Source organism: Lates calcarifer, linkage group LG21 (assembly GCF_001640805.2).
Source record: "Lates calcarifer isolate ASB-BC8 linkage group LG21, TLL_Latcal_v3, whole genome shotgun sequence".
NCBI classification, from domain to species: domain Eukaryota; kingdom Metazoa; phylum Chordata; class Actinopteri; family Centropomidae; genus Lates; species Lates calcarifer.
Window position 1 is genome coordinate 12,933,442 of NC_066853.1, and position 27,751 is coordinate 12,961,192.

At 42.1% G+C, this 27,751-nt stretch overlaps 1 protein-coding gene across 1 annotated transcript; it reads right to left on the minus strand.

Moving 5' to 3' along the window:
- Positions 1–769: 769 nt before the first annotated feature.
- On the minus strand, positions 770–27,385 carry ttc9b (tetratricopeptide repeat domain 9B). Its single transcript, XM_018702140.2, is given in 5 exon segments — positions 770–5,304; positions 6,326–6,508; positions 26,542–26,578; positions 26,580–26,636; positions 26,638–27,385. Coding segments are annotated over 5 exon segments (759 nt in total). The 5' UTR covers positions 27,025–27,385; the 3' UTR covers positions 770–5,209.
- Positions 27,386–27,751: the final 366 nt, after the last annotated feature.

Sequence of the window (27,751 nt, forward strand, 5' to 3'; positions counted from 1 at the left end):
TCAAAATTGAAGCAGCAGAAGTGGAGTCAAGCTTCAGAAACACTGGAGCCTACATTTCCCATGATGCAGCAAGGAACATTTTTTTTTTACCCTCCTCTACCTTTGACCTGAGATAATCCTGAGCTGACAAAACAATCTCACCTAAAGAACAAACGTGTGGACAAGACATCGTGTGAGAAAACATTTACACCTCAATGACACTGAGCAACTTACATCCGCTGATAAAGACTATGTGGTATGATTGAAAGTTCAAGAACAGCTGCTAAAGGGACCTTGCCATTTGCTGTCTTTAAGGTTAAGAGTCTGCTGCTCCAGAGCCACAGGTGACAATACACACCTGTTTTCACAGGCTGTGTAATAAACTGATCTTCATGTTTAAAACTGGTGGAGTGACCCTTTAAAAGAGTACACCAGTGTTTTAACATTGCACTCCTGAAACACTGTCACACTCATGATGGATGTGTGTTAATTTTACTGCAGCATCTGAGATAACATCTTTAATTCCACGCATTTGTGCTCCTTGTCAAAACCTGGCCTTCCTACATTACCCACAATGCCACTTCACTCAATTCACTCCACATTACATATTTGGGTTGTTATGCTAGTGGTGGCTAACGTAGCGTTGAGCTTCAGCACCAGATTTTTTTTCCATTTCTAAAACTTTTTTCCACATGTGCAGTAATCCTCCTAAAGGCCTGTAAACAGACTTTGACATGTAAAAATTTCCTTTAAATGAACAACATTAAGTTGTGATGACTCAACAACAACATTCCTCTTCATTTGAAACTTTATTCATTATCTTCATTTACCAATCAATAGTGCATTCCCGGGCTAGCAGTTCAGTAAAACCAGTGTTGGAGGCCTGGTTGATGTTTGGATGTTGCATGGGGGAAAAAAAAGGCCTCTTGGGAGCGAGGCAAGACAAAAACGCAGTCGTAGCCTTTACATCCCCGGCTTCATGTCCATTCTTTACATTTTTTTTCCTTTCAATTGTCTCCATCAACACATAAACAAACAGGACGGAGATCTGTGGCTGTGAGGAGCAGCCCTGCGCTTGGGCACCAGTTCCTCAGAGTTCTCATCCACTCCTGTTATTACTGGTCGTCTTACTGTGCAGAAACAGACTTGTGCGGGGGGGGGTGTCATTCAGAGGAGGAAACAGGGGGTGGGGTAGGGGTGGGGTTCAAAGGGCATTGCACGTACTCTGAGCCAATTCTGGATCCCTTGACGAAAGGGACGTCAACAGAAATACCAACAAATACAGACACAGTCACAAAGCAGCTCTGTGGAGGAGCTATAGTAAAATTCTTTTCTATCTCTTGCTTTTCTTTTCCATTGATAAAGTAATTCAGTAAAGTAAAGCTTTTCACAACCATAAAACTTTCCATTTTTTGTTTTTTTTTGTACATTTGTATCATATATTCACAAAAACTACTTTGACATTTGACAAACATTTACCTCAAATGACATCAAAGTAAAAAGAGCAAAAATAACACAGCCAGTAGTTTTACTTTTCCGTCTCTTTTTTTTGTTGTGCTTTTTGTTGTTTGTTTTCAAAGCTACACTGATGTAGAGATCAGGTCTCTCTGTCTCTATTTGCACAGACAGCGTGTTGTCAGATTATGCTCACAATAACAGCCTCGGAGTCAGCTCTGCTGTTCATCAGAAACTGATCAGCCAGAAATGCAGCTAGTTATTCCCTAGACGGTCATAACAGCGCACGACGAGCCAGAATGACTTAGCACAGCAAGACAAAAACAAGATGGCGGACTGGTGCCGTGGAGAGAGGACCACGGCAGGAGACCTATCCCCGAGGGGCCCGTGGGTGAGTAGGCTCAGCCCAGGCAGCCATGGAGACCGAGCCTGCAGGTGCCGTTTCCTCACTGTTGTTTGTTGATTTATCTCCTCTGGGAGACCAGGGCCAGAGAGAGACAGAAAATACAGAGGCACATCAAGAGTGAGGACGGCTTCTGCGTCTACTGGTTTAGTCCTAATCCCAGAGCTGAGTGACACTGACAGATCAGATGTTTATCATTGTCGTGTCATCTTGGTATGTTTGATAACTGGTGCTTTACAGCATTGAAATTGTTCATAGTAGTAGTAATATTAGTTGTAATATTATCATTTAATTCAGCAAGAGTAGTAAGATAACTTAAAGGAATAATTCAACATTTTGTTAAATATGTATGTAGTGAGTCCACTGCATAAAATGTTACGTTGTTACACCTCAATATTTTGTTCCCTTTGGAACAGAGCCAGGTTATTTTTCCCCCACTGTTTCCAGTCTTTATGCTAAGCTAAGCTAACAGGCTGCTGTCTGTGGCTTCAGCTTCACCATATAGACATGAGCGCTTTATCAATCTTTACATCTAATTTGCTGCAAGAAAGCAAATGAATGTATTTCCCAAATGCCATCATTTTCCATTAATAAAATGTCATTATTTTACTGCACAGCCACTGACATATAAGATATGTTACTGTATTAAGATATATCTTGTATGTGCGTCTGAATGCTGCAGCACACCGTCATTTTAAACGCAGCTCATTCACTTTGGGATCAGTAGAAAGCCAGAGCCATGACAGTAAAAAGTTGGGGACCCACTGTTTTAGACAACTGTGTGCTTTCATAAATTAGTAGTTTTCGCTGACCTCAACCACATCCAACACCTTTGGGATGAACTGGAACGTCAACCTAGGATCCAGGCCTCATCTCCCAACATCACTACTGATGTTGTGGTTGAATTGGACCAAATCCCTGCAGCCGAGTCACAGTATCGAATGGAAAGCCCAGAACAGTGGAGGTTGTTACAGCTGTAGATTACTGCCTGAAGTTGTGGGGAATGAGATCAATCATATACAATGTGGGCGTAGCTCACGTACTTTTAGCCAGGTAGTGTATAAGGATAAATCAGCTCTAAACTTTTCTGTGTCTCCGCTGCCACAGTAGAGCTTTTAGCTTCTTTACTGAGGCTGATGATGGCCTACTTCTCCCACCACCGGAGCCTCTCTGTATCATGCTGGTCTCTCCAACGCGTGGTGCCGTCTCTCCAGAGTCCCATTGACACACTTAGGTCCCTATTTACCTCCTAGCAGGTCACTGGAAAAAATTGGGGAGGGGAAATCTTTTCTAGCCTCTTTGATTTCCTCTTCCAGCTCTTTTTGAATTTCCTAAGCAGAGGAATTACCTCTTATCTCTCACCATGGCCAACGTAGAAGGTGACCCTAATTTATTCAAAGATCCCCTCTTTCCAGTTACATTTGATACCTGTTCTACTGGCTGTGATCACAGTTTGTCGCCACCTTCTGTGTTTATAAAGGGCAGAATGGATAAAATAGAGGTATGAGCAAACAGTTTAGTGGCAGCATGCCATGACAGAAAGCAATAGAGCAGATGTAATCCCCCCAATCCCTAACATCTGAAGCAACTCTCTGGAGCCGAACGTTACATGCAGGTGGTGGGCTTGCACACGGGAAAGAGGAAACTGGGTTTCATGGCATCAGAGACGAGGAAAATTCAGGTCATGCTTTCACAAAATCGTCAATCCAACCTTCTGCAGAACAGGGCAGGCAGATTTCAGCCTGTGGTAAAGCTATCATAAAAGCAATATTTGCATTATCAATGATTCAGCTTCACAAATCACAAGAGAAGCAGTGGCAAATTATTTATGTTTCTTTTGACAGCTAGTCATGGATATCCACAAACCATATCATCAGTAGTGTCTAATGCTAACGTCGTGTGTTACAGTATCTGTCCTCGTCTGGAACAATTTTCCAAATGCAGGTATTTTATCTATTAACAAACCTAAAGAGGAAGAAATCTCAAATGGCTCACGCTTGTTGAAGTGCACTGAAAGCTGAGTGCTCCAACACTGGAGATTTGGACTGTCAGGACAGAAGTGTGTGATTGTTTTCCCTGCACTAACGCTGACCGGAGTCTCCTCGGGCGCGTTTGTTTGTTTGCTGAGGCCCCGGGGGGTGGGGTGGGGTGGGCCTTCAGCATTTAGCAATAAAAGGTCGGGACCTCCCTTTTAGAAACACTGTGAACCCTTGAGAGTGGATCTCCATTGAGCCAACGGCAGGTTGATGAAACTCTGATCCCATTGGCTATTTTCCGTTGTGACATCATTGACGGGAGAACAGAGGTGGGGGAATGGAAGGGAGAGAAAGGGATGTGTGTGTATGTGTGTGTGTGTGGGGGGGGTGGGCTTTGACAGTCTCAACAACATCAACAATGACACACAACCCAGGAGGGGCTTCAGACGACAGATTCAAGACACACCAGTTTCCACAATAGCACACCTGACTGATTATGTACTACTGAGTATGATGAACACCTAAAGCAAAAAAAAAAAAACCCTAGTAAAGGATTACAAACACTTGAATTAGCCCTTGAATTGAAAAAAACAGTCCAGAAACCGAGATACATGGCATCCAGGAAAGAAAAGTGAGACAGGAGAGCGATAGATTAAGAACAGAGGCAGGCTTTTTCTCTACTTGATGAAAGGTTTCTAGTCCCATAGTCTGGGTAAAGGGCCTGAGTGAGCCCTGTTGGGGGGGTGTTAAAAGGATGTACAATCAAATTGGGCTATGGTCTTGATATGTGTCACACGCACCCCTCGCTGTCTCCTGCTTTATGCACCAACTGCCTCCACACACACACCCCTGCTCCCCTCCTCCCGTTGTGGTTGAGCTCCCCAACCCCCCCACCCAATATTCTCCTCACGATTTCAAAATAAGACAAAGAGAGAGAGAGCGAGAGAGAGAGCAAAAGAGAGCAGAAACAAAATGCATTTTATGTTTTTAAAATGTTTACTAAATCACGCAGATGTCCATTATTCATATGTATGTTTTGAAGCTCCTTTTTCAGTCCATCACAATGACTGTTTCGTATGAGTATAATACATCTTTTTTTTTTCTTTTTATGTTTGCTCGGCTGTCTGCGTCTAGGGAGAGGAACCACAGCACCTGAGGGAGAAAAGGGGGAGAAGAGGAGGGAGGAGAAGGACAGAGGAGATGGGTCGCAGACAGCTCTTGATATGTCTCCCATTTTTGTCCATTGCTGGCAGGTGATTGGGTCCCAGTCTGTTTCGGTCTGCGGGCTGTGCTGCTGTCAGGAGTCGATAGAGGAGGCGGAGGAGAGGGAGGGTCGATCTGGGGTTGCTTGTAGGGTCGAAAGGTCCAAGGGTCAGGAGGGTGAGAAGGTCGAGGGTTAGCCCTGGGTCTCTTTGCCGCTCTCTCGTTCCCGCTGTCCACTCTTGCTCATCTTCATCTCTGTCAGCTGGATGTACCGCAGCACGTTGGTGTCTGTGACGGGTGAAATTAAAGAGTCACATTTTTACTTCAATCAATGTAACCTCATCTGTTAATGCAGTTACATTTAGGCTTCTTTCACATCAGGCAAAATAAAGGCACAAAGATGAGTTTGGTTATGACGGAGCTAAAATGTGACACAGGTTTCCAGAGTAAACTGTCATTAATTTTTTCCACTGGCATTTCAGAAAATATCTTATAATATGAGTCTTGAACCACTGAGACAGAACATTACCTTATAATTATGTATCCAAAGCAAGAAGAAAACTGAAACTTTAGTGGAAAAAGGCAAAATACTTAATGTTTATAACTGAGAATACTGCCCCGTGCAGTCACCTGCATGTATACACATACTCTCTGATGATAAAAACAGAGCTTGCAAGTGGCTCTGCTTTGTTTATCTAAACAACCAAACTTGTTGACTTAAGTGTATGTGGCTCATGGTGTCAGACAGAGAAACTCTGGTGGAGCAGGTCAATAGCAACTACGGATGTAAACAATGAGAACTCTGCGAATGAAGGAAATAGAGTTTAATGGGCTTTAAGGACATACATGGCAGTGAATGTAAACATATTGTACTTGGTTCACAAAAAACCTCCACATGGTACCTTTAAAGGCCTCTACAACACAGTAAACAAGAGCGTTGAGTACCACCGACCCAACCCTCACCACTCAAAGACAATTTTAAATGTTTGAATTACACTCGGTCTAAAGGGAGTTTCAAAACCTTCCTCACACTTTAGAAATGCTAAATAAACAAACAGCAGCAATTAAGACTTGACTCTTATAAGGAAGTGAAAACCTTATTCTGACATGTAATCCCTACTGAACACATTTAAATTTAAAAAAACACATAATCTATGGCACCAAAATGTTTTAATTTATTTGAATTCATGTGGTCAGATTTAGTAAGTAATAAGTCCACTGAAAACGCTAAATTCCACCTCATCTTAAAACTGCATCACACTAATATCAGCCAGTCATTTATCATGTGACGGGACTGAAGTCTTCTCACCTGTGGGTTCACGGTTCTTGGCGTCACGCAGGTAACGTAGGGCACATTCGTAGTCACCCAGGTGATAGAAGGCGATGCCGGCTCGGTACATGGCCTTGAAGTGGTCTCTCTGGTGGCTCAGCACTTTCAGACAGTACTCCTTCACCCTCTCATAGTTTACCAGCTCAGACTGCAACAGACACGCTGCGGGAGGGAAACGAGGGAACGAGTTAGTGGTTTGTCAAGTTGAAAAGGTTTAAAAATGCATCGTAATGATGATTAATTTAAAATATCTGCCTTATTTTGTCCATGCAAACACCTCAGGTCTCATTTAGTGGAGTTAAAATGACAAGTGGGTCCCATGAGTGAGAAACAAAGACGGGGATATTTTGCTGACATCTCACTCTGTACCCTTTAATAGAGCCACGGTGAAATTTAGCCCCCACAGTACTTCTTCAGCATGGCAGTGAGCCGACTATAAATAGCTAACACTAATGTCTCACAGAGTGGAGAAGACAAAAAAAAAGTTGCACAAGCAGTAATGTCTCTACATGCTGCTGTTGAGCTCGACGTGTAAAATAGACGAATGGGGAAAAATTCAGCTTGAATACAATGAGTGTGCTTAAGTCTAATTTCCCTGACTTGGCAGGTGTGTTGTAAGTACTGAGGGCAGCAGGAGAGGGAGGATGCAGAGATCAAGTGGGCGACAGATACCGCAGGAGAGATGCAAGCGGTGAACTACAGTATGGAGACAGAGCGAGCAAAACTTTACTGTTTGAAAAACTGCCCATAAAATGCAACATAGGGTGCTCAAGAATAAATGTTTCACTGTAGTCATCAATCCTGTACATGCATCTCGCAGCAGCACTTCACTGGAGCAATTCTCAACAACTCTGAGATCAGCTAAGGTCAGAATAACTGCATTAGTAAAGACACACACACACAGAGATACAGCTTTTAGCCCACCAAAGCTTTTAAGAGGCTGCTTATGGCTCAGATATTTGATCAAACACTATTCCCCTGGTGATCACAACCACTCAAGGTTTTGTTTCCACCTTGTGTCACTTTGCTCTTTCGCTCCCTGCCCTGCCAGTGTCTTAATCTATCAGATGCCATATCAAAAATACCCCCCCTCCCCACATCCCCCCATTCTCCCCTCTCTCCTCTGACTCTGCCCTTGACACTCAGACAGCTCTGTGAATAACATGAGTCAGGGACTGTTAGCTGAGAGGCAGGGTGAGTCAGGAGTGAGAGACGCAGAGGAGGGTGGGGGGAGAGGCAGGGATGGGTTGGGTGGGAGAATGTGCGGGAGGCTGGGGGTGGAGTGGAGGAGAAGAGGTGAGACCGATGGGATACTATAGGGTGACGAGAAGGGGAAGTGTGTTAAAAACAGTCCGTGCTCCTCTACCTGTCACCTCCCCTCTGAACCTCAGAGACTGTGTGTGTGTGTGTGTGTGTGTGTGTGTGTGTGTGAGAGAACAGCTTGAACAAAAAGCAAATGCAGAGTGAGGAGTGGTCAAGGACCAAGTATTTCATCAAATGAGCAGGACTAATGGAGCTCTATCAGACACAGACACACACACACACTGGCCTTGCCTGTCAATAACACAAGTGGCAAAACACTAAATAATTAATCATGGACATCAGCAGACAGACCAACTCAATAACAATCAGTGTATTTTGGTGTTTAGTGGCTGAAGCTGCATATATCTGGAAGATGCATAGAGTGTGTTGTGCGCACTGCGTGCGTGTGTGTGCGTGTGTGTGTGTGTGTTTCAGCAGTAGACATGAACTTTGCTCCTTCACATTCTATTACTAATGAGTTAGAAGTATTTAGCCTGATTATCTAAACCTCTTTATTTAGATGGATGTTTTATGGATGCTCTATTTCGTTTGCTTTCTTTTTTTCCCTTCCAAATAAGTTTGACTAGCTTCTGGGTTTGTTTATATCCTGTATGATTTTCTGGCTGCTCATGTTTTTTTCCACCCCACTGGACTTCTTGGTTAACGTAATGAGGACAGTGTTGTTTTTGCTGATAGAAAGGATACCCATAACTATTCTAATAGACCTAAATTATCCTTGAAATAAAAATTTAAAGCTCCCTCTTTTCCATTATTGATTTTAAGTGAAAGGTTTAGTTAGTTTTGTCTCCTCATAATGCCAAACCCTTTGAGATGCATTTGGTGTATGAAAGATGCTTATAAAAAGTAGATTAACTTTATTATCATCAACCAACACCCTATTAGTAGGAGGAACAAAAGCCTTATTTTCTGTAAAGCTCGTGACTCAGCGCGGAGCAGCAAGGTTTCCCGTCTTCAGTCTGCTCAGCCCATTACAGTGGGAATCACCTCAGATGCCCTCTACCTCTCCTGCACACCTCTCTACAGACTCCACTCCTCTATTTGTTTTTACAACCGTCCAGCTACAACATGACTTGCTCTCCTCCCTCCACACACACACACACACACAGACACACACACACTCACCCGTCCATTATCGCCCTCCAGCAGTAGATGTGAGCTGAGCTTTCAGAGGATTCGGTTACAGTCTATAATGGCCTAATGGCTGACGCAGTTAGAGAGTTCAGTGGGACTCGCACACATCGACATACGCAATCCACATGACACGCACACACCTACAGCGCACACAGCAGATACACAGTTACCAATGACAGAGGCACAAACATATTCACAGCAGCAGAGGCGACTGCAAAGAAACAAGTGTGTGTAACAAGGGTTGACAACAACCATGCAGACAAACACAGGATCCCAGTGACTTTAAATGAACTGCTTGATGCAGACAATAGTAAAAAAAAAAGAGAAGAAAAAGAAAACATACGTGACTGCACGAACAGATACAAACGCGCACACACAAAAGCAGTGTTCACAAGTTATGACTGGCTGGCCGCACCCTACTGGCCCATTAGGCAGATGGATGGCACACCAGAGAGAATGTAGAGTGTGGTGAGATGCATTAAGGGTGTGATAATAATGACGGGATCATCGGAGCAGCCTGGGTAGAGACACAGAAAGACAGAGGCACGATAAAAATGTTAGAAAACCCAGCTGGAGCCAAGGTGTCCCAGTCGCTGTCTGAGGAACAGGTATGGGTCAGGGTTTCAGTTTGTGCCATATATAGGGGCAATGTGGCTGGAGGGATAAGAAAGTTGTTCCCACTAATAAATTGAAAAGGTTGTTAAATGTTTCACAGAGGAGGAAAGCAGAAAAAAATAGATTTCTGCAACAAAGCAGCTCTTATTTTTCACTTTCATTTCAAATCTTTGCTTTTTGTCATGTAAATTACAAGCACTGGAAGTAGTGTGTCCTATATGTAAGGAGGCACACTGTACAGCTGTTCAGTATGGAGGATGGCTTGTGGAGCACAGCTGGCTTTCATGAAGGAAATCAGTTTGCCTCCGGTCACAGATCTCTAATTAATGTTCATGTTTTTGTTTATTGTGACTGTGATCTAACCATAGTTGATCTTCCATAAGTACAGTATTTTTTTAAACTGAACCGCACCATAGCTTCCATGTGATTTTTCAAGCAAAAATACTAAAAATAATCTGGTTCCACCTTCTCAAATGTGAAGATTTGCCATTTTTGAAGATACAAACTCTGGGCTCTGGGAAATGTAATTGATGTGTTTCTCTATTTTCTGACTTTTTTAAAAATAAAATGATCAAGTGATAAATCTAGAGCCTTTGTCACAAACCAAAAGGTAATTAAGGACACAGTCCATCACATTCATGTTGTGTGTCCATGCAGGGCTGCAGAGCTGACCCTGAACTTTGATGTATCCACTTCTGAAATCAACAAGATATCAGATATGGCTGGCAGATTTTTGTTTTGATTAAAAATGCAGTGTTCCTACAGCTTGAACATGTACATGTGAGATGAGAGAGGAGGAATAATGAGATGTGAGCCTGCACAAAGGAAACAAAGTGGTGCAGACAAGGCAGATAGATTTGTCTTAATGAGGGACTTCATGTAAGGACAGGGACAGAAGAATAAGCTGAAGCTTTGCTGTGACATTGGTTTTGTGTGAACCCATTTAGTGTCAATGTCGAGGGTGTAAGTATTTCTTTCTCTTTCTGAGAAACCTTTGTCTCAGTGCCAGATTTTAGAAAGGGGCAGAAGAAGACAAAATGCAGGAAATTTGACCAAAAAAATGGAGCAGAAAAAATGTATTTGAGAATGTATTTGAATTTCTAAGCCCAGTGAAAGCCCAACAGGTGCAAAGGCAGCTGTCAAGCGTGAGTGTGCGAATGTGGGCAAGCGTGTGTGCTTGTCTTCATGCGATTGTATACATGTGAGCGTGTGTGTGTGTGTGTGTTTCCACTGCTTGAATGTCGAATGAAAGGTGCGGTGAGTGGGAGTGGTTAACACATGCTCAGGAACCCCACTGGTTTGCCTGAAGCATCATGTCTGAAAAACACAGCCTGCATAGAGACTCGCTTTTATTTAGCAGAGTGAGCACCAAAGCCTGCGAGGAATGAAAGAGAGAGAGAGGGAGAAAATAAAAAAAAGGCAGGAAGCTGAAATGAGAGACAGGGGGCGAAGGAGGACAGAGACAGCACTGACAAAACAAAATCCAGAAACAGCCAAGGGAAAAATAATGACAGGATTTCCTGTAGGAGAGGTACAGAGGACAAGAGGAGACATTTAAATAAAGGGGAAGAAGCAGACAGAGCAAACAGTGGAACTGGGAAAGCGTTTTTTTCTTCTCTGTCTATCACTTTCCTCTTTTTCTGCTCTTTCATGCTACATTTATATTATCCTGAATCCTTTGCTTTCTCCACATCACCTCATCTTCCCTCTGGACCCATGTAGCCCTCACTCCCCCCTTCTCCTGTTCTTCTCCATCACACCAGGCGCGACACAACCATCCAGCTAATTCAAAGCCACTGGTGACCCGTGGTGATTAGTCTGCTGTCCATCACCTTGTAATTAGTTCTACAGGGGGAAGATAATGGCAGATGGAGAGACCCATCACTCTCGCAGATGCTCTCAGACACACACACACACACACACAGTCACTCCCTCCACTGTCTCCTCACATATCCCCTACAAGGGCATCCATCTTTGACCCCCTCGTCTTTCCCTCCTCCATTTCTGTGACCATGACTGTGCCCTCTCCTCTCACTTTTCACCAGATCTTACCATCTCACCCTTCACAAACGTCACACTCACAGATTTATTCACAAAGACAAAAATGAGCCGTGCACAGTCATCATCGTGAAATTGCCTCACATACACGTGTTGGAGCAAAATCTGATCCAACGTGTTGACGTCACGGCTCTCGGACAGTGTAGCTGGTCTCCCCGGGCCCACTAAGAATAGCTCCACCCAAAGCATTTTTTATTTTTTATTTTTTTGGGATGCCTTTTGCTGTTATTGAGAGGGACAGGGCTACACAGTTCCTAGCCCGCTGCATCACAGGGGCTTGTCTGCACTGACATGACACAGCATTTACTCCACCTTCAGCAGCCACCACCTGCACCACCATACTCCTCATCAGCTCCTTTGTTTCTCCTGCAGCCCAGCTCTTCTCCTCTCCCCTTGCACCTTTTCTATCTCTTGTTCTTGTGTCTTAATTTCTGAGAAGCTTTCATATTGAACCCCACATTTTATAGCTGCTGCAGTGGTTGACTTTCTGGTCTGCGTTAGTGCTTATGCACACAGGCTGGGTTAAAACACATACAATTCAAAGCTTTTGTTATTTACACACAGATACTGCACATAGATTTTTTTTCTATTTGCCTATATCTCATTTCTATCTACCTTTCTGGTCTCCTTCTGGTACTGTGATGCAAACGTTACATTTAAAGTTTGATTTAATCATATCGTATCTTTTTCAAATTGCAGTCACATGGTCAGTGTTTAAGCACAATTTTATCTGCTCTCTTATATCACCCAAAATGTGACATAAGGAATATGAAATAGGCTCTTTTCCTTAGAGGAAATAGACATAACGACTACTGTGATTTATTATTACACAGAAATGATAAAAGCTCATCTTGTCATCAAGTAACATTTTACTTTAAACAAGTGGTGCAGATGAGCTCTTTGATTGTGTGTCAGAGTAGCGGAAGACTAATGCAGCTCCATATGGTATCAAAAAAACCCTCTTAATGACTCACTCTCACTGCTCGTGTTTGCCTGTGTGCATCTCAGAGGCCTTCACAGGCCCCTCTGGGGGGTAAGCTGGAAATGTAGAGTGCCGAGACCAGTGTTACAAATGAGTCAGTGAATATTTTTGATGAGCATGAATACAGACTGAGAGTGTGGGCTGTTGACTGTGAGTATGGTAAAGGTTTGATTAGTGTGCATTTGTGTGTGGAGTTTGGAGAACAAGTGAGTAAGGAGATTTGATTTGGACTGGAAATCTCAATCATTTGCCCCCATAGGTGTAATGTGCTGAAATGTGCTTTTTATGTTCTTGCTGAGATTTAGATGAGAAAGTCGAAGTCACACTCATACCTATATGTCTACTACTCAATATAAAGTTATAGCCAGCAGCTAGTTAGCTCATTCAGACTATATCTGAGGGCAGTTGATCAGAAAGAAACAACAACTTTGTTATCTGTAAAATTCCTGATATCTTGTCAACAAACTGTAGGAAAACTGGCACCAAAGCCACTGCTGGCAGTTATATAAATGAATTACAATATTAACACTATACAATAGATTAGATTTATTTAAAAGGAGAAATTCACCACAATATATATGCAATATGTCAGTGAACGGTTTCAAATATGTAAGTAATTTAGGGTTAATTAAATAACGTTACTCTGTGGCTAACAGCCAGCGTGACCATTTTGGAATGATAAACGCTACCAAGTAGAAATAAAAGTCTTTGTGTTATTCCCATTCTGTTAATATTGTCTGAATACAGCATTAGTATAAAGGCTGCAAACACATAGAGACCACGAGTGTGACTGTCTAAAATCCATCCACTCACACATCTAGCACACACTAATTAACATCTTACATCTTGTCAGTTTAATTCATACAAAACCCAAAGTGCAAATGTAGAAATGACAATTTCTGTTTCCACTGGGTGTATGTTAATTAATGAGCTTTAGAATTGCTGGTAGCTGTATTTTATTACCTGCAGACAGAGCTAGACCAGCTATTTCCTCCTACTTCCAGACTTTATGCTAAGCTCAGCTCGCTGGCTGTAGCTTCATATTTAGCGAACTTAGATGAAAGTGTTATCAGTCTTCTCGTCTAACACTCAGGCAGAAAATGAATAAGCAAAAACTTCATCCTCCTTTTATTCCTCCTTATATATTTGTATTGCTAACCTCACAGCACACCTAAAAAACCCCCCTGCCATGTTGACTCCTTCATAACACTGACACCGCCCGTCATGCCTGGAAACTGCTGGTACATCAAATATATTTGCATGGATTACCCACAGTGCAGCATTGATCCTTGGAGTGAAGGGTAATCAAGTAACCAGATTATTCTGTTAGATCTCACAGAGAGTGGTGGGCAGAGGGAGGCCGTTTTTTTTAAAATAAACGAATGAAACCACTAAAATCCACTCCCTTTAATGTCTACTGTTTACTGTAAGGTCTACTTTCAATCATACGGCGTGCAGAGCGTCTCCACCTTTTACCACACATCCCTGTCCACGAACTTCAACTCATGCATCACAGAGATCCTGGCTGTACCCATCTTTTTACCTTACTCTATCAATTTCCACCCTCCTACATTGTTCCGCTCTCCTAAAATAGTCGCTGACTCAGGATTAATGCTCATCTACTTAAATATTTATACAAGTGAGGAAGCTATCTTCTCTATGACTTCACCACAGATGAAATCATTTAATGCTCTCTGTTGCACTTTGCAGTTTCCAGAACTTTGGGCTGAGCAATTTCCTCTAGCCTGTAATATAAGCCTGTGGTACTCAGTGTGGGTCTTTGTGGGGTTTCTTGAGGACTTGAAAGGAAATGAAGAGCAGTTATGATTTTATTTAACTCATTACAACTGGTATATTTATTTTATAGCCTTAAGAGTCTGAGGGCCAAATGAGGATCTGGGCCTGTCCATATTACTTTCACTCTCCTGAGTAAAAACAGACATTCAAATAGTAGATAAGTGCAGTTTAATAAAGTATAAAGAGACTTCTACCGAGGTTATATCTGTAGTTGAACTCCCTGACAGGCATATAATTTTGTTGTGGCCCTTAGCTCAGCCATTATCTGATTGGTGATGTCAACTGTGGACGCTGGGCAGGCTCATGCCTTTAGCTCTGCAGATCTTTGGCTACTGTCTTCTGCTGCTGTCAAATACACTGCTCCTAAATTCTAACCACACACCCTCAAGTCAAATATCACCAAGCAGAATTAAAGCTGTGTATACTAATGTCGATCTGCACCCTGTAGTTTCCCACATTTGTTTGGATAATCTATGCACCGTCGCTGTGAGAAACATGCTCTGTGCATTAAAGCGGTAACAGGATGAGAGAGAGTGTTTGGAAAGGTCAACAGAGAAAAGTGCCAAATGGTTTGGCTCAGAATTTCATGGAGTCAGCCTTAATCTGTGAGGTAGTAGAGTTTTCCCATTAAGTACCTGAAGTGAATTAATGGCTAAAGCATGAGCATAATCTCTAAAAATGATACAGCCATGTGTTGGAAGCCAGTTGTGTTTAGAAATCAGTGGCTTCTCAGAGGCAAGGCTGCAAAAAAACACACAGTCCATCCAGTAGACAATGGCTTACTCTAAACAATATGCATCTTCCTGTTTAAAGCTACCGATGTAAACACACAATTTACATCTTATCAATAACTTTAAATCAATCAGGGGCAGCGTAAACAAACACAACATCAACATATCATTACCTTTTAAGCTAATACACTGAGGAAACAGTTGCTTATTTACACATCCAACAGAGAAGGAGAAACATTTTTTCTTTAGCTGTAAAAAGCTCCACTATGTTCACTGGCTGATTGTTAACTGTGTTTGTCTCTGGCAGGTAGTGTGCAGTTGGTTTTTAGAGCTGAAAACAGCTGCCTGCTGCAGCTGAAAACACGGCAAGCTGTAAAACTAAAACATGAAATGTGTTTCCAATCCACTTGTTTCATGTATTAAAAAAAAAACCACTGAGTGGAAATACTGGAATGTGTTTAAGCTTGGCTGATTTTGAAAAGACGTATTGCTAAAAACAACATTCAAAATTCAATGGAAAAAGACTGAATGAATCATGACGTACATGAAGCACGTGACTTGTCACTGAAGAGACAAAAAACTTGTTGCGCCCTCTTCTTCTTCAAAGGTTTAATAGCACCCAACTCTAACAGCAGATGAACACACATATTTGTAGCTTCCTCTGATGATTTTTTGGAGATTTGCTCATAATTTGCTCTACATTTGGATACTTCAAAGCGCCACAGAGCTGAAGGGCACTGCAGAGATAATTCTGTGTGGGTTAATGACTACAAGCGACCCCTTTTACATACAAATATTACTTTAATCCATTGTTAATATAGAATTATTACTAAGAGCAGCTTTATATTTCACATTTAACTCGAAACCAGTCAAAATTTAATCTGGTAAATCTACTGGGCTGAGGATCACCCTCAGAGCTGAATCAGCAAAACAGGCTCAACACAACCTTTATGTTTCACTGCCGTCACAAACAGGGTGTAACAAGGACACGTTTTCAATGTCAACCCCCGGCAGTGTATGTAATGAGGCATTCAGTGTCAGGCCGAGCAGAGAAAGCTCAGATAGGGACCAACATGGCTTTTTATCAGCATAGAGCTCTTTGGATAAATATAAACAGCCAATTGGTTTACTCTGCTCCGTCCACCAGAGCACAGGGTGTTAGATATGTGCAAATAGCTTTGGCAAATTCTCATTACTGATGGCTTACAGAGGATGAATATTCTGCATTTCTCTATCTTCCTCTGGCACTTGCTCTCCTCTCTGAGGGTCTCAGGAAAGGGCATCTGTTTCAGTTTTCTCTCAGCTGATGCCATGACTTTCAACTACGGACTAAAAAAAGCTTTGACAGCCACTTTCAGTTTATTCATTATTTCACACAACTGTCAGTCCACATCAAAGGGGATTACATTTCAAAAATCAAACACACGTATTACACAGAAAGTATTGAAAACGCAGAGTCACAAAAAGCATTAGAATAAATCTCTGAGCAGATTGTGATGAATTAACTGTCAAATATGGAGCTTTATTTCCTTTTGTAACCTGGTAAAGGACGACATTTTAATAAACTTGCAAGTGTACACTACCTTAGATTGTATTTGGTTTGGCTCATCTGAAACCCTGACCTGTAGGGATGGCGGTGTGGACTGGTCCATCACTTTGGTCCAGGCTGAAATATCTCAAATCTGTATCAGCCTGGTTTGGTCTCTCAGTAATTTCACAGATTTTTTTCAGTGAAATTCAGAAATCTACACACATAATGCCAGACATATAAGTCATTTACATCTTCAAAGATTTGGATCAGCTCTGTCAATACTACTTTGTACATACTGTGGCCAGCACAGCTGTGAAATAAATACCAACATACTGCACAACAGTCCTCTCTCACGACTTTAAATTCAGGCTTAGAGCTCATTTAATGAGCCAGACTGATTGAATATTGTGGCCTTTTCTATCCTAATATCTTCTGTAGCAGCTGTAGAGTATGCTAGCTAGTAGCATTTGACTTGTGTAACATATTACATGAAATAATCAAGAGCCCTGTTTTTTTTTTCTTCTATTTTCTTTGGTATTTACATCTGAGTCCCTTAATTGATTTTAGATGTCCATTTTAATTATTTTTTTTTCTCTCCTTGTAAGTACTTACGGGTTTTTTAATCTCACCAACACATTCCTAATCCCTGTTGAGTCTTTTTTATTACTTTATTTATTACTTGCTATAGCTCAGCTCAAATCAACTTAAATGATCTTAAATGTCTAAATTTGCATTTGTCCCAATTCTTTGATTGATGACTAAATACCTGCAAAACTGATGGCACTCCCATCAGCCTCAAATGTACTTGGTTTCGTGCCACTAAGCAAATGCTACTGCTAAACAGTGGCAAGTTAGCAAGGTCAGTGTGAGCATGTTATAGCAGCTCAAAACACTGCTGTAGTGCTGTTTATTAACTTCTTTTTTGGCCTGTGTTGTTGGCTTGTACGCTGTTGTGTGTTTTTGTGTGCTCACAATGTTCTGTGTTCTGCTGTACCGGCTTAGTTTTATGAAGGACTGAAGCATGCAACTGTGCCAGTTTTGGATCACTAGAGCTTCAATACAATGCATCATAATGAAAATAACTTTAGCCCTCATTTTTTCTTGCTACTTCCATTTCCTTTCCTTCTCCATCTCCCTCTCCATCTCTCCCCCAGTCCCTGCCTGTCCCCCTTCTTCCTTTTCTTCCTGACAGATGACTGAATCTTATTTACTCTTTTGACAGGAGTCATCTGGGCCTGTCAGGGCTTTGATATAAATCAGTTTGGTCTGGATTGGATTTCTCAGCATTTGTCCTCCCCACAATGAGAAAGAAAATATAAATGGAGCTCTGAACCCCCCCTCTTCACTACTTAGAGGTCATAGAGGCAGGCATTTTCCTTCTCTCATTCCCTCCTTGTCACTCTCCTTTACAGTCATACCCTCCCTCCTCTGCTGTATAATCCCCTCATATTTAAGAGTTCTGTCCAGTTTCTCCTGCTCCTTTGATTTTACTCCCTCCCCCATTTCAGCCTCTGCATCTTTTCTACTGACTCACCCCTTCCCCCATCCTGCTCCTCCAAATCTCTTGTTCCCTCTCTCTCTCTCTGCTGTGAGGTAATTCAGAGATGGTTTGTACAGAGAGGACAGTACAGTGTGAGTGGTACAGTAGAGGGAGTGCCAGTCGTACCCCTAACAGCAATGCCACGCCATCTGCAGCTCTGGCACATAACGTTCCCACGGCTCTGCTCCGGCCACCTCTCCAATGGCAGACGTGCATGCACAGAGGGGAGGAAAAACACCAACCTAACCTCACCAACCAAACCTCTCTCCAACCATCCCCCCATTTCTCACCCTCACATGGCATCTCTTCTCTCCTCCATCCTCCCACGAACACGCTGCAAAGCACCTCTCCCAACAGCTTATACAACCCTGCTTTCTCCTCATCTTAACCCCTCTATCTTACATTCTTCTCCCCATCTCCTTTTGTCCTCACGCTCTTCCTCTGCCTTTATCTCATGCACCCCACCACGTCCCCTGGTGATGGAGCTGGCAGGAGATGAAAGGGAGGAGTTTTCTGTTCTGTTCTGCTTTTGTAAGCAGGCATTGACTGTTCACTGGGAGTGGGTTAGAGTGGACTGGTGAAATCACTCCGTCTGTGGTGCTGACGTTATTCTAATGCAGGCCTCCATCTGAGGCAAGACTGGGTTTAGAGGCTGTGATGTGGTGAATCTTCAAGCGTGCTGAGGAAGTGGGGCAATAGCACGTCGTATGTCGTACGTCTTATGAAGGTCCCTATGGCGAAGGAAGGACTTTTATTTTTGGTCCGGCAGTAACAGATGTTGATGTCACTATCAGACCCATTAAAAGCTCATTTAAGAGCTGTTAATTGCATGTCATGGTTCAAAAGCTCATTGATGGTCTCAGTCAGATGTTGCTGAGGCTCTCAATACAGGACACACGTTGGGAATTGAACACATTCAGAAAAAGAAGTACGTGGGCAGAAAACCGCCAATCAATTATTGGCAGGTCATAAAACTATGATCATCATCTCTCGCTAAACATAGAGGTAGTTCAGAGTAGTCTCTGGTTCTCAAGAGCGTTTTTTGATACAGGGAGAACAGTCACTTTTACCTCAATCTTGTGCTATAAAATCCTCCAGTCCAACAGGCTGTCATCTCTAAAGATATGCTCACCTTTCCTCTACAGTTTCAAACGGGCACATTAGCAGAAATTACATTTAAATTAGCACATTCTCACAGGCAAAAATGGGGTGTTTGTGTCCAGACGTGAATTTAGCTGTGACAATTATTTTCATTACTGATGCTCTCTCTTTTACATGATCAATCATTTCATCCAAAAATATCAGAAAATAATAAAATACGCCCATTACAGAGTCCTAGAATGCGAGCTGACATTTACAAATTAATTTGCTTTGTTTTGTCCGACCAACTGTCAAAAACCAAAAACAAAGAAATGCAGAAAATCTTCACTAAACATTGTAATCAGCAAATTTTTGTCAGTTTTCCCTGACAAATGAAATAACTGCTAATCAGTTAATTGATTCATAAGCAAATAGTATCAGCATTGAAAGAGTTTCTTAGCCACACTGTCACCTTGTGCTTGTATCCCACAGCTTGTGGCTTGAACATGTTGTATTTAACAGGGAATTGTAACTGAATGTGAAGTTTACTGTAGATAAACAGTTAAAGCCCAGTGGGTCTCGACAGACAGAGGGAAAAAGGTTTGTTGACTGTCTGTAAATGTCTTACTGGAGTTAAATTATCCAGAATGTAAATACAAAAGATCAAGATCATTATTTAAAATTTGAAACCCATATTTTTCTTAGTTTCAAATTCATGTTTGTTTCACTGCTGAAAGAAAAATGTTTGTGTGTTTATTTTCATTCCTTTAACAATTTTTTTAAAGTGTGATGAGTGGGCGTAAATTGCTGGATCATCATCATGGAGAACAGAGCAACTGTGAGCTGCAGCAGTTGAATAAAAAGGTGGATGGTGTTACGAAACAAACAATTCCACTCATCCCCCTCCTGCTGTGTCTTTCCCAAGGCTGTGACTTATGACTCATTCACAGATTGAGCCAGTCAGGAGGAACAAAGGGAGATTTTAGGCAGAGATCAGACAGAGCAGAAGTTAATGAAAACTCAGACTGATCGCTCTCACAACGGGATCGCACCATCCTGCTCCCCGTTTCATTCTCTGTGCTCTCTCTAATGTGCGTCTGATTAAAACTTACCACGGCTTCTACACCGCTTGATACAAGTTGGTCTAGATGTGCCGTTTTAGGAAACTGCTGTTCCTGCTGTCGAAAGCGCTTGTTCACGATCGATATCAGGGAAAAGAGCAAACAAACTGCAGTCACATCTGTTATTTCTGTATGTGCCTCACAGTGTGTTTGTGATGGTGGGTGGATGGATGGCTGAGGGAGGCTGGCAGGCAGTCTGCCTCTGGCCAACATGTTGCACCACTGTGAACTGCGACAGACACAGACGGTGGTGGTGGTGGTGTAACCCATTTAGATACAGCCCTGCAGGGACACACAGACTCAGGGTGTCTCCTTAACAAGGCCAGCAAATAGGACATTCATCATCCATCGTCTTTGTGTTTGACACAATCAGGTGATGTTACTCTTGGTGCTGATTCTTATTTCTTTGTTTCGCGGCTCTTTAACCACTTACACTCCCCTATAGAACGTTAAAAACTCATATTTTCACTGTTGCTGACACATCTCCTTCCTGAATTATTTCCCTTTTTCTACAAAACAGAATTTAGTCTCTCTGCTCTGCTCTTACCTTCCTCTCATATTCTTTCCTCCACTTATATCTTCCTATCTCAGGATATTGAACTGGTGGTAGAGTCACTCAGTATTCAGTAAAAAAACTTCACTTCACCGACATTTTAAAATGATGTTGCGACTGATACAAGACACCAGTGAAGCAGCAAAGCTGCACTGTAAAAAGACTTACAAGTTAAAGTCCTGATATGAATGTATAAGTATGTAAGTATTCTCAGCAACATGTAGTTAATTAGCACTTAATGAGGAAAACAGTACTGTCATATGTAGTATGATAGTACTGGATTATTATTAATATGCAAGAAGCATTTTACTGTTGTTGTTCATTAAGGCAGAGCTTATTTTAACAATTTCATATATAGCTTCATATTTTAATCTAGTGAAACAATTATTCTTATTGCTGATTAATTTCTTAATTGTTTATTCATTTTGTCAATAGATTCCGATCATCATTTCCTACAGCAAATGCTTTGTTTTATTTGGCCAACCCAAAGACTTACTATCATGCATGACAAAGAAAAGCATCAAATTCTCACATTTGAGAAGCTGGAACAAGAGAATATTTGTTATTTTTGCTTGAAAAAGAAATATTCAAGTAAAAGTACCTTAAAATTGCACTTACACAAGCACTAAATATACTTATTCACTTTCCAGCAATGCAAGACACACAAAAGCAACAGAAAAGGCTTGACGTCACCACAACAAAGTCAGGACGATGAGAAAACACACAAATGCACACGCACACAAATACACTCCACTTAAACAAAATCAGCAATGTCAGCAATGGGTACAGAAAGAATGGCAGGACGAGCAGTGCTGGAAGCAACTCCCCTTCCCTCTGACACCACTCACGCACAGTCTCCACATCTCTGTTGCCGACTGCTGTTCCTAAGGCCTATGAATGCTGAGGCAAACACACACACACACACAAACAAACACACACACACACATTCTGCTTGTTGCTCTCCCATCCATACGTCAGAGCCACAGAGCAGCCTGGGCCAATCAAATGGCAGCTCCTCACTCATAACCACGGTGACCACCGTCTGCCCAGCAGAACTCTGGGCAACCAGGTGGAGCTGCACAACAAAGATCTGCAGGTGGATTACTATGCACCCAATGAGTCACTGCTTAATTTCAGCTAGTGAGAGAGTTACTGAACACAGAGAATTTTTAAATGGGCCTCTCTTACATCTAGAGACTATTTTTGATCTCTCTTTCAATATTTAACGGCCATTTTGTTTTACTAAGTGAATCAGTGACTCTGTAAAGGTCAGCAGGGGCCACAATAATCTCATTAACCTGTTCAAGACAATACTTTGAAAATGAAACCATTACCATGTCTACCACATTTTGCGACATCTGACTTTCACCTGAGGAACGCAGTGGCTGGATTAAGCTTCACTCATTAAGATATGCAGAGTTGGGATGGGAGATTATCACAGCACTATTTTTGATTTGACTCCTCTGTATAAAAAAAAAATAAAGATCTCACTCTCAGATTACCTGGTTAAATGGGTATTCACAGAATAGTTACTAAAGCATTCAAAATAACAAGGCAAAACATGAGTCACCTCCATCTCTGTGAGTCAAATGTTTTTTAGTGTGATCTGGTAGAACCAAATGCTTCAATTTCAAAGAACAGTACTGTGAAAACATTTCATTTCATTTCTCCAAGACGCCTTGAACAACCTACCTGCTGCGTACCATGAAAAACTGTACACAAATCCACTGACATGTACCGCACTGCAGCCAAACCCTGATATCTGCTTCCTGCATGTCATAAAGCTCCACTGCCGTACAAAAACTATTTAAAAACACATCAGCGGGCCACAGTTTCACTGGGTGACATGTTCTTTTATTACCACAAATATTGGCACTGTGGTGTAGATGATTTTGAGTCACTCCCACGTACACTGTCCTGCTGTAAACACTCACTACAGCACCAAACATATATTAATTGCTTAAAATAGTTCCAAACAAATACAGTTTACTCTTGTTTGAGCTACTTGAGTATGAGGAACTTACTTGGTCTGTTTTAAAAACAAAACTTTCTTTCTTTTTTAAGATTTACATACTTCAGTAGGAACCAGTGAGCTGGGGTTTGAGACAAACAGGGGAAGGAAGCTGGAAAATACTGAGACTAACATATTGTTGGCTTTGGTCTTTTCATGGGAATTGCTGACAGTGGCTCATGGCACATTTTAGAGATAGAGATATAGCCACAAGGGAAATGCACATGGAGACATGAAGCAAGAAAAAAATTAAACTCAGTATTTCTGTAAAAATTATGGTACTAAAGAAGTAAAAAACAGAACAGCCACACATTATATTACAGCCCACAGACCCCATCACTGCTGTGTAATCAAAACTAATTAAAACATTTACTAGATTCTTCATTAAAAACAAGTCATGTTCGATCCATCTACATATACATTACCTTCTACTTTTAGAAAGTAATGATTGAAACCTCTTATAACTTCACATTTATAAAGGTATGTTTGTTTTCTACTCCAGTGTACCTGTTACGTGCTGCTGCAGTGCTGGATAAATACACCTGCTAGGGGCAAATTTTCAAAAGCCCTCTTTGTCCTTATTCCAAACCATACAATGAGGTAGAAGATGACATAAATAAATGCCTTAAGTGTGATTCTAGCTGTTTGTGAAAGGCACAACTGTAAACTGAGAACCTCCTTTCTTCCTCCTTCCATTTTCCCCTACACATCCAAATATTGTTTGTTAAAGAGTAAACATTATATATAGTTGGTATTTTACATTACCCAGTAATGATAAAGATGTGTGGGCCTGTGATATAATAATATAATATAATTACTCTTTAAGTGTTTCTCAGTGCTGCACCCCATAGATGTCCAGTATCAAAAATAAGAGTAGAATTGATTTCTTCTTTCCTTTAAAATGCCTCAATTGTTACTCCCTTGTTCCTCATAGTCTCATTTTCCTCCACTGCACCCTATATTTAAGTAGAGTAAGGAAGTATCAAGGGCTGCATTATAAAGTCTTCATCAGTGCACTGTCTTATCAAAGCACATACATCACTGTTGTCCATGTAAACATTGGCACTGGTGGCAACGCAAAGGTTGAAGTGAGGTCTCTTTGTGTGTCTACGTGTGTGTGAGTGCGCATGTGCACACACTCCTATTTGAGGCAGCGGTGAGGGGAGGGTATGAGCAGCATTAATACAACAACAGGGAAAAGGCCCAGTCATGGTTGCCATGGTAAATATGGCCCCCTGTCGCGTGCTAGCAGTCCCTTCCTCCCCGCTCCTCCCCCCTTTACTGCTCTCTACTGTTCCTCTCCATGCTGGTTTTTCCTGTTGAACCACTCTGACTTCCTTTCTCTGCTTCTGTCATTTACACCATATCTGCTGCTTCTCTCCTTCCTCTTTCTTCCCTAATTCCCTTTTTTTTTCCTTCCTTATTCCACTTTCCCTCCCCCTCCTTTCGCCTTCCCTCCCCCATCTTTCCTTCACGCCACAGTGGCCTCCCTACAGGCTCCAGACAGGCCCTGAATGCTACGAGGAAAGAGGCGACCTTCAATGCATCATGACAGGCTGACCGCACCGCGCCTGGCACACGGCAACGAAACACAACATCACCACTGCTGCTGCTGCTGCCGCCACGCTCATGACCCGAAATCTCAACATTCACATAAGTGGTGATGTGATAAAGGTGATGTAGTGCCAATGTGTGGCATTCATCATCATCATCATCATCATCATCATCATCATCATCATCATCTCCCTGTGGATGCCAACATTCATTGTGATCAGCTGTTCACACATGCTGAGCACATACTGTGGCCATAATTAAGATTTTACAGCAGAGCTACGTCCATACATTATTTATCATTTTTCTTCAATAATTACAATAACAATATGTGTATTTATTCAGACAGTAAAGCTCTTTGTCATTTAAATCAACATAACAAATCTAATTAGACATTTTCACTGATTACTTTCTGAAATATACAAGAGTGCTTAGTGATAATCCAGCTTGGCTTCCCATTACGGTGAACGATGTCTAGTCAGTTTGATAAATGATTTTCTTCCACCTCTGACACTGTACACTGTGAGAGTACAGTGCAATATGGGAAATACTGTCTAAAGAGAAACAGCAGGTCTTATTTCAGTAAACTTATGTCACCTTACACATAGATGTTAATTCTCTCCACTGACCCTGTTACACACAGTTTCATTGGCACCCAGAAACCAACAAGTTCTCTAGAGTATGATTGTTTATTTGGTTAATAGATTAGTTGATTGACAAAAAAAATTAACTGGCAACAGGTTTGATAGTCGATTAATCATCCAAGTCTTTTTCTTTCTTTTTTTTTTTTACCCCAAAGGTAAAATGCTAAAATTTCACTTGTTCTAGCCTCTCAAATGTGACATCTGTGCCATTTTACTCAGTTTTCTCAGACAATAGACTCAACATGTTTGAGTTTTTCACCATTGGACAGACAAAAACAATAAGTAACATTACATTGCCTGAGGTTTTCTGTGCGTTAATTACTTGAAACAAAGAAGCAATTTAATAAAACATAACACAAGACACGTTCAACCTTAAAACTAGAATTTTACCCTCTTTAAGAACCAGGGCCACAGGGTAGAGGACGGAGGACTCGACATAGCTGAGGTAATATTTCACTGGTGCAAATTAAACAATCGATTAATTGACTAGTATCTGCAGAGGATTAATTGGCAACTATTTCAATAATGAATTAAATCCTTTGTCATTTTTCAAGCACAAATGCCAACCATGTCCTAGTCCCAATCTCTCCAGTGTCAGGATTTGCAGCTTTTCTCTGTTTGTTTGTTTGTTTGTTTTCGTTAAATCAATTTAACGTGAATATCTTTAGCTGGTCAGACAAAACAAGACATCTGATGATATCATCTTGTTAATAATTGCTAATTAAAATGATCATTTATTACATATTTAGAAGCTTGAAATTGAGCACTGACATGAGATGATGGTGTAAATGCTACAGAGACAGACCAGCGGTGAGCTAATCTTTTCTAACCCTGTAAGTGACTGCAAAGTGCTGCCATTAGCCTCAGCCTTACATCACCCATCACCCTCCTCAGTTGTTGACATTATAACACAACCGCATGGCGAACTTGAGCTCATACATTCATAATGAAAACATGTATATATGAGGCTTTTGGCCGAGTGACTTCTGTCTTATTTTCTCTGCCTCAAACTTAAACAGTGGTAGGACTACATGTTCACTTGAAATAATGATGAAATCAGTGGAAGAGGCAGCAATGTGCTGAAAAGAAATGGCAGATAAACCATTTGAGAAGTTGTGTAAGAGCCTGAAATTGGCATGGCAATGATAGGATGTGTTCATTTAACAGTGACATTTCTGTGTAATGGCTGGTAAATGGCCTCACCAGACTAAATAATGCTCTAATTTGGTCAGACAGTGCACACACACACACACACACCCTCCCCATTTATTCCCCATTAAACCTGCACCCTGTACTGTTTGGCAGCTGGCTAAGACACACCACGATCTATTTCTGCATTCTGACAGACTAACACCAGTGTTATTTTCACCTGCCTCTGCACAAGAGAAACCCAGCACCTGCAGAAATACCTACAGCCCACCAGCTTGTGTAAACCCGATGAACCGGAACGAACAATGGTGTCAGCAGTACTTCAAGGCTACAGAGGTCTGAGTGTTTTTGTGGGGGGTGTGTACCGGTGCCGCTCACCTGTCAGGCTGTCGTAGCACTCGATCTCGGTGCTCTCCTACGGCTCTCCGCTGCTCCTCGGTCAGCTTAGCCGCGGCTTGGTTCAGCAGGTTGACCTTCGGAGCCCGTCGTCCCGTCGACAACATGCACCCCTTTGAGCTGCAGCAGCGCCCGGTGGTACTTGCCTATCGCTTCCCGAAATTTCTTCTCCTTGTAGCAGCGATGACCCTCCACCTTGAAGTCAATGGCTTTCTGGATTTTCGTTTCCATCTCCATCTCAGCCGAGCCGGCACGATACCCACCACCACCGCCGCCGCCGCCTCCTCCGTCTCCGCCGGCGGCCGCTGCCAGGCTCCGGCCGCCGGTCTCCGGGTAGCTTTTTAGACTCTTTATCTGATGCTGCTTCGCTTCCATGTCTCTCAGTGAAAGCGGCTGGAGCGGGCCATGGTGCTCGGACACGAAGGTGTGTTTCGTTGGGGAGGACCGGAGCAGCGTGCTGTGCATAAAGGATGCGGGTTGGAGCGGCAAAGACGGCTGGGCAGGCGGCGGCACCGGAGAGACGACGAGCCTCGAGAAACAGCCGAGAAAACGGATTCAGAAAGGTCTCCGGTTTGTAGCCTGTGCTTTAAGAACAGATGCTAAAAGAAATGTAAACGCTGCTTGTACTCATAAATAGACAAACAAGGCTTGAACAGCTGGTAGAAACATCCTGAATCCCCCCCCCCAACCATCAGTTTTCCAACCGTGGAGAAAAAAATTCCGCGAATCCTCGCGCGCTGGTCCTCTCGCGGAGGGATGCTCGGGTGGATTTCTATGGTAGCAGCCTCCGAGGCACGCGCAGCTTCAGCACCACAGACAGCGCACACACACGACAACCCCTACCGCAAAGCATTGTGGGGGAAAAAAACAGAAGTCGTGAGGCGTTGCTGCAGTCGAGATTTTACATGGCAAAAAACGAAAAAAAAAAAAAAAACGTAAAGAAATGTCCAGAGACGGTCGATTATTTGTCAAAAACGTGTCACATTTTCGGAAATTAATATGAAACAAGTACAGGTATTCTAAACAAATACTTGTGTTTACATAAATAACAGATTATTTGCATATTTATTGGACTATTAGGCAAAGGTTACGCCCTGACACCAGTGACAGTCCCCTGATATTCACTATATTTTAAATGATGAATTAACAGCTTTATAAAACATTTCAGATTACGTCATTCCCATTGTTTGGA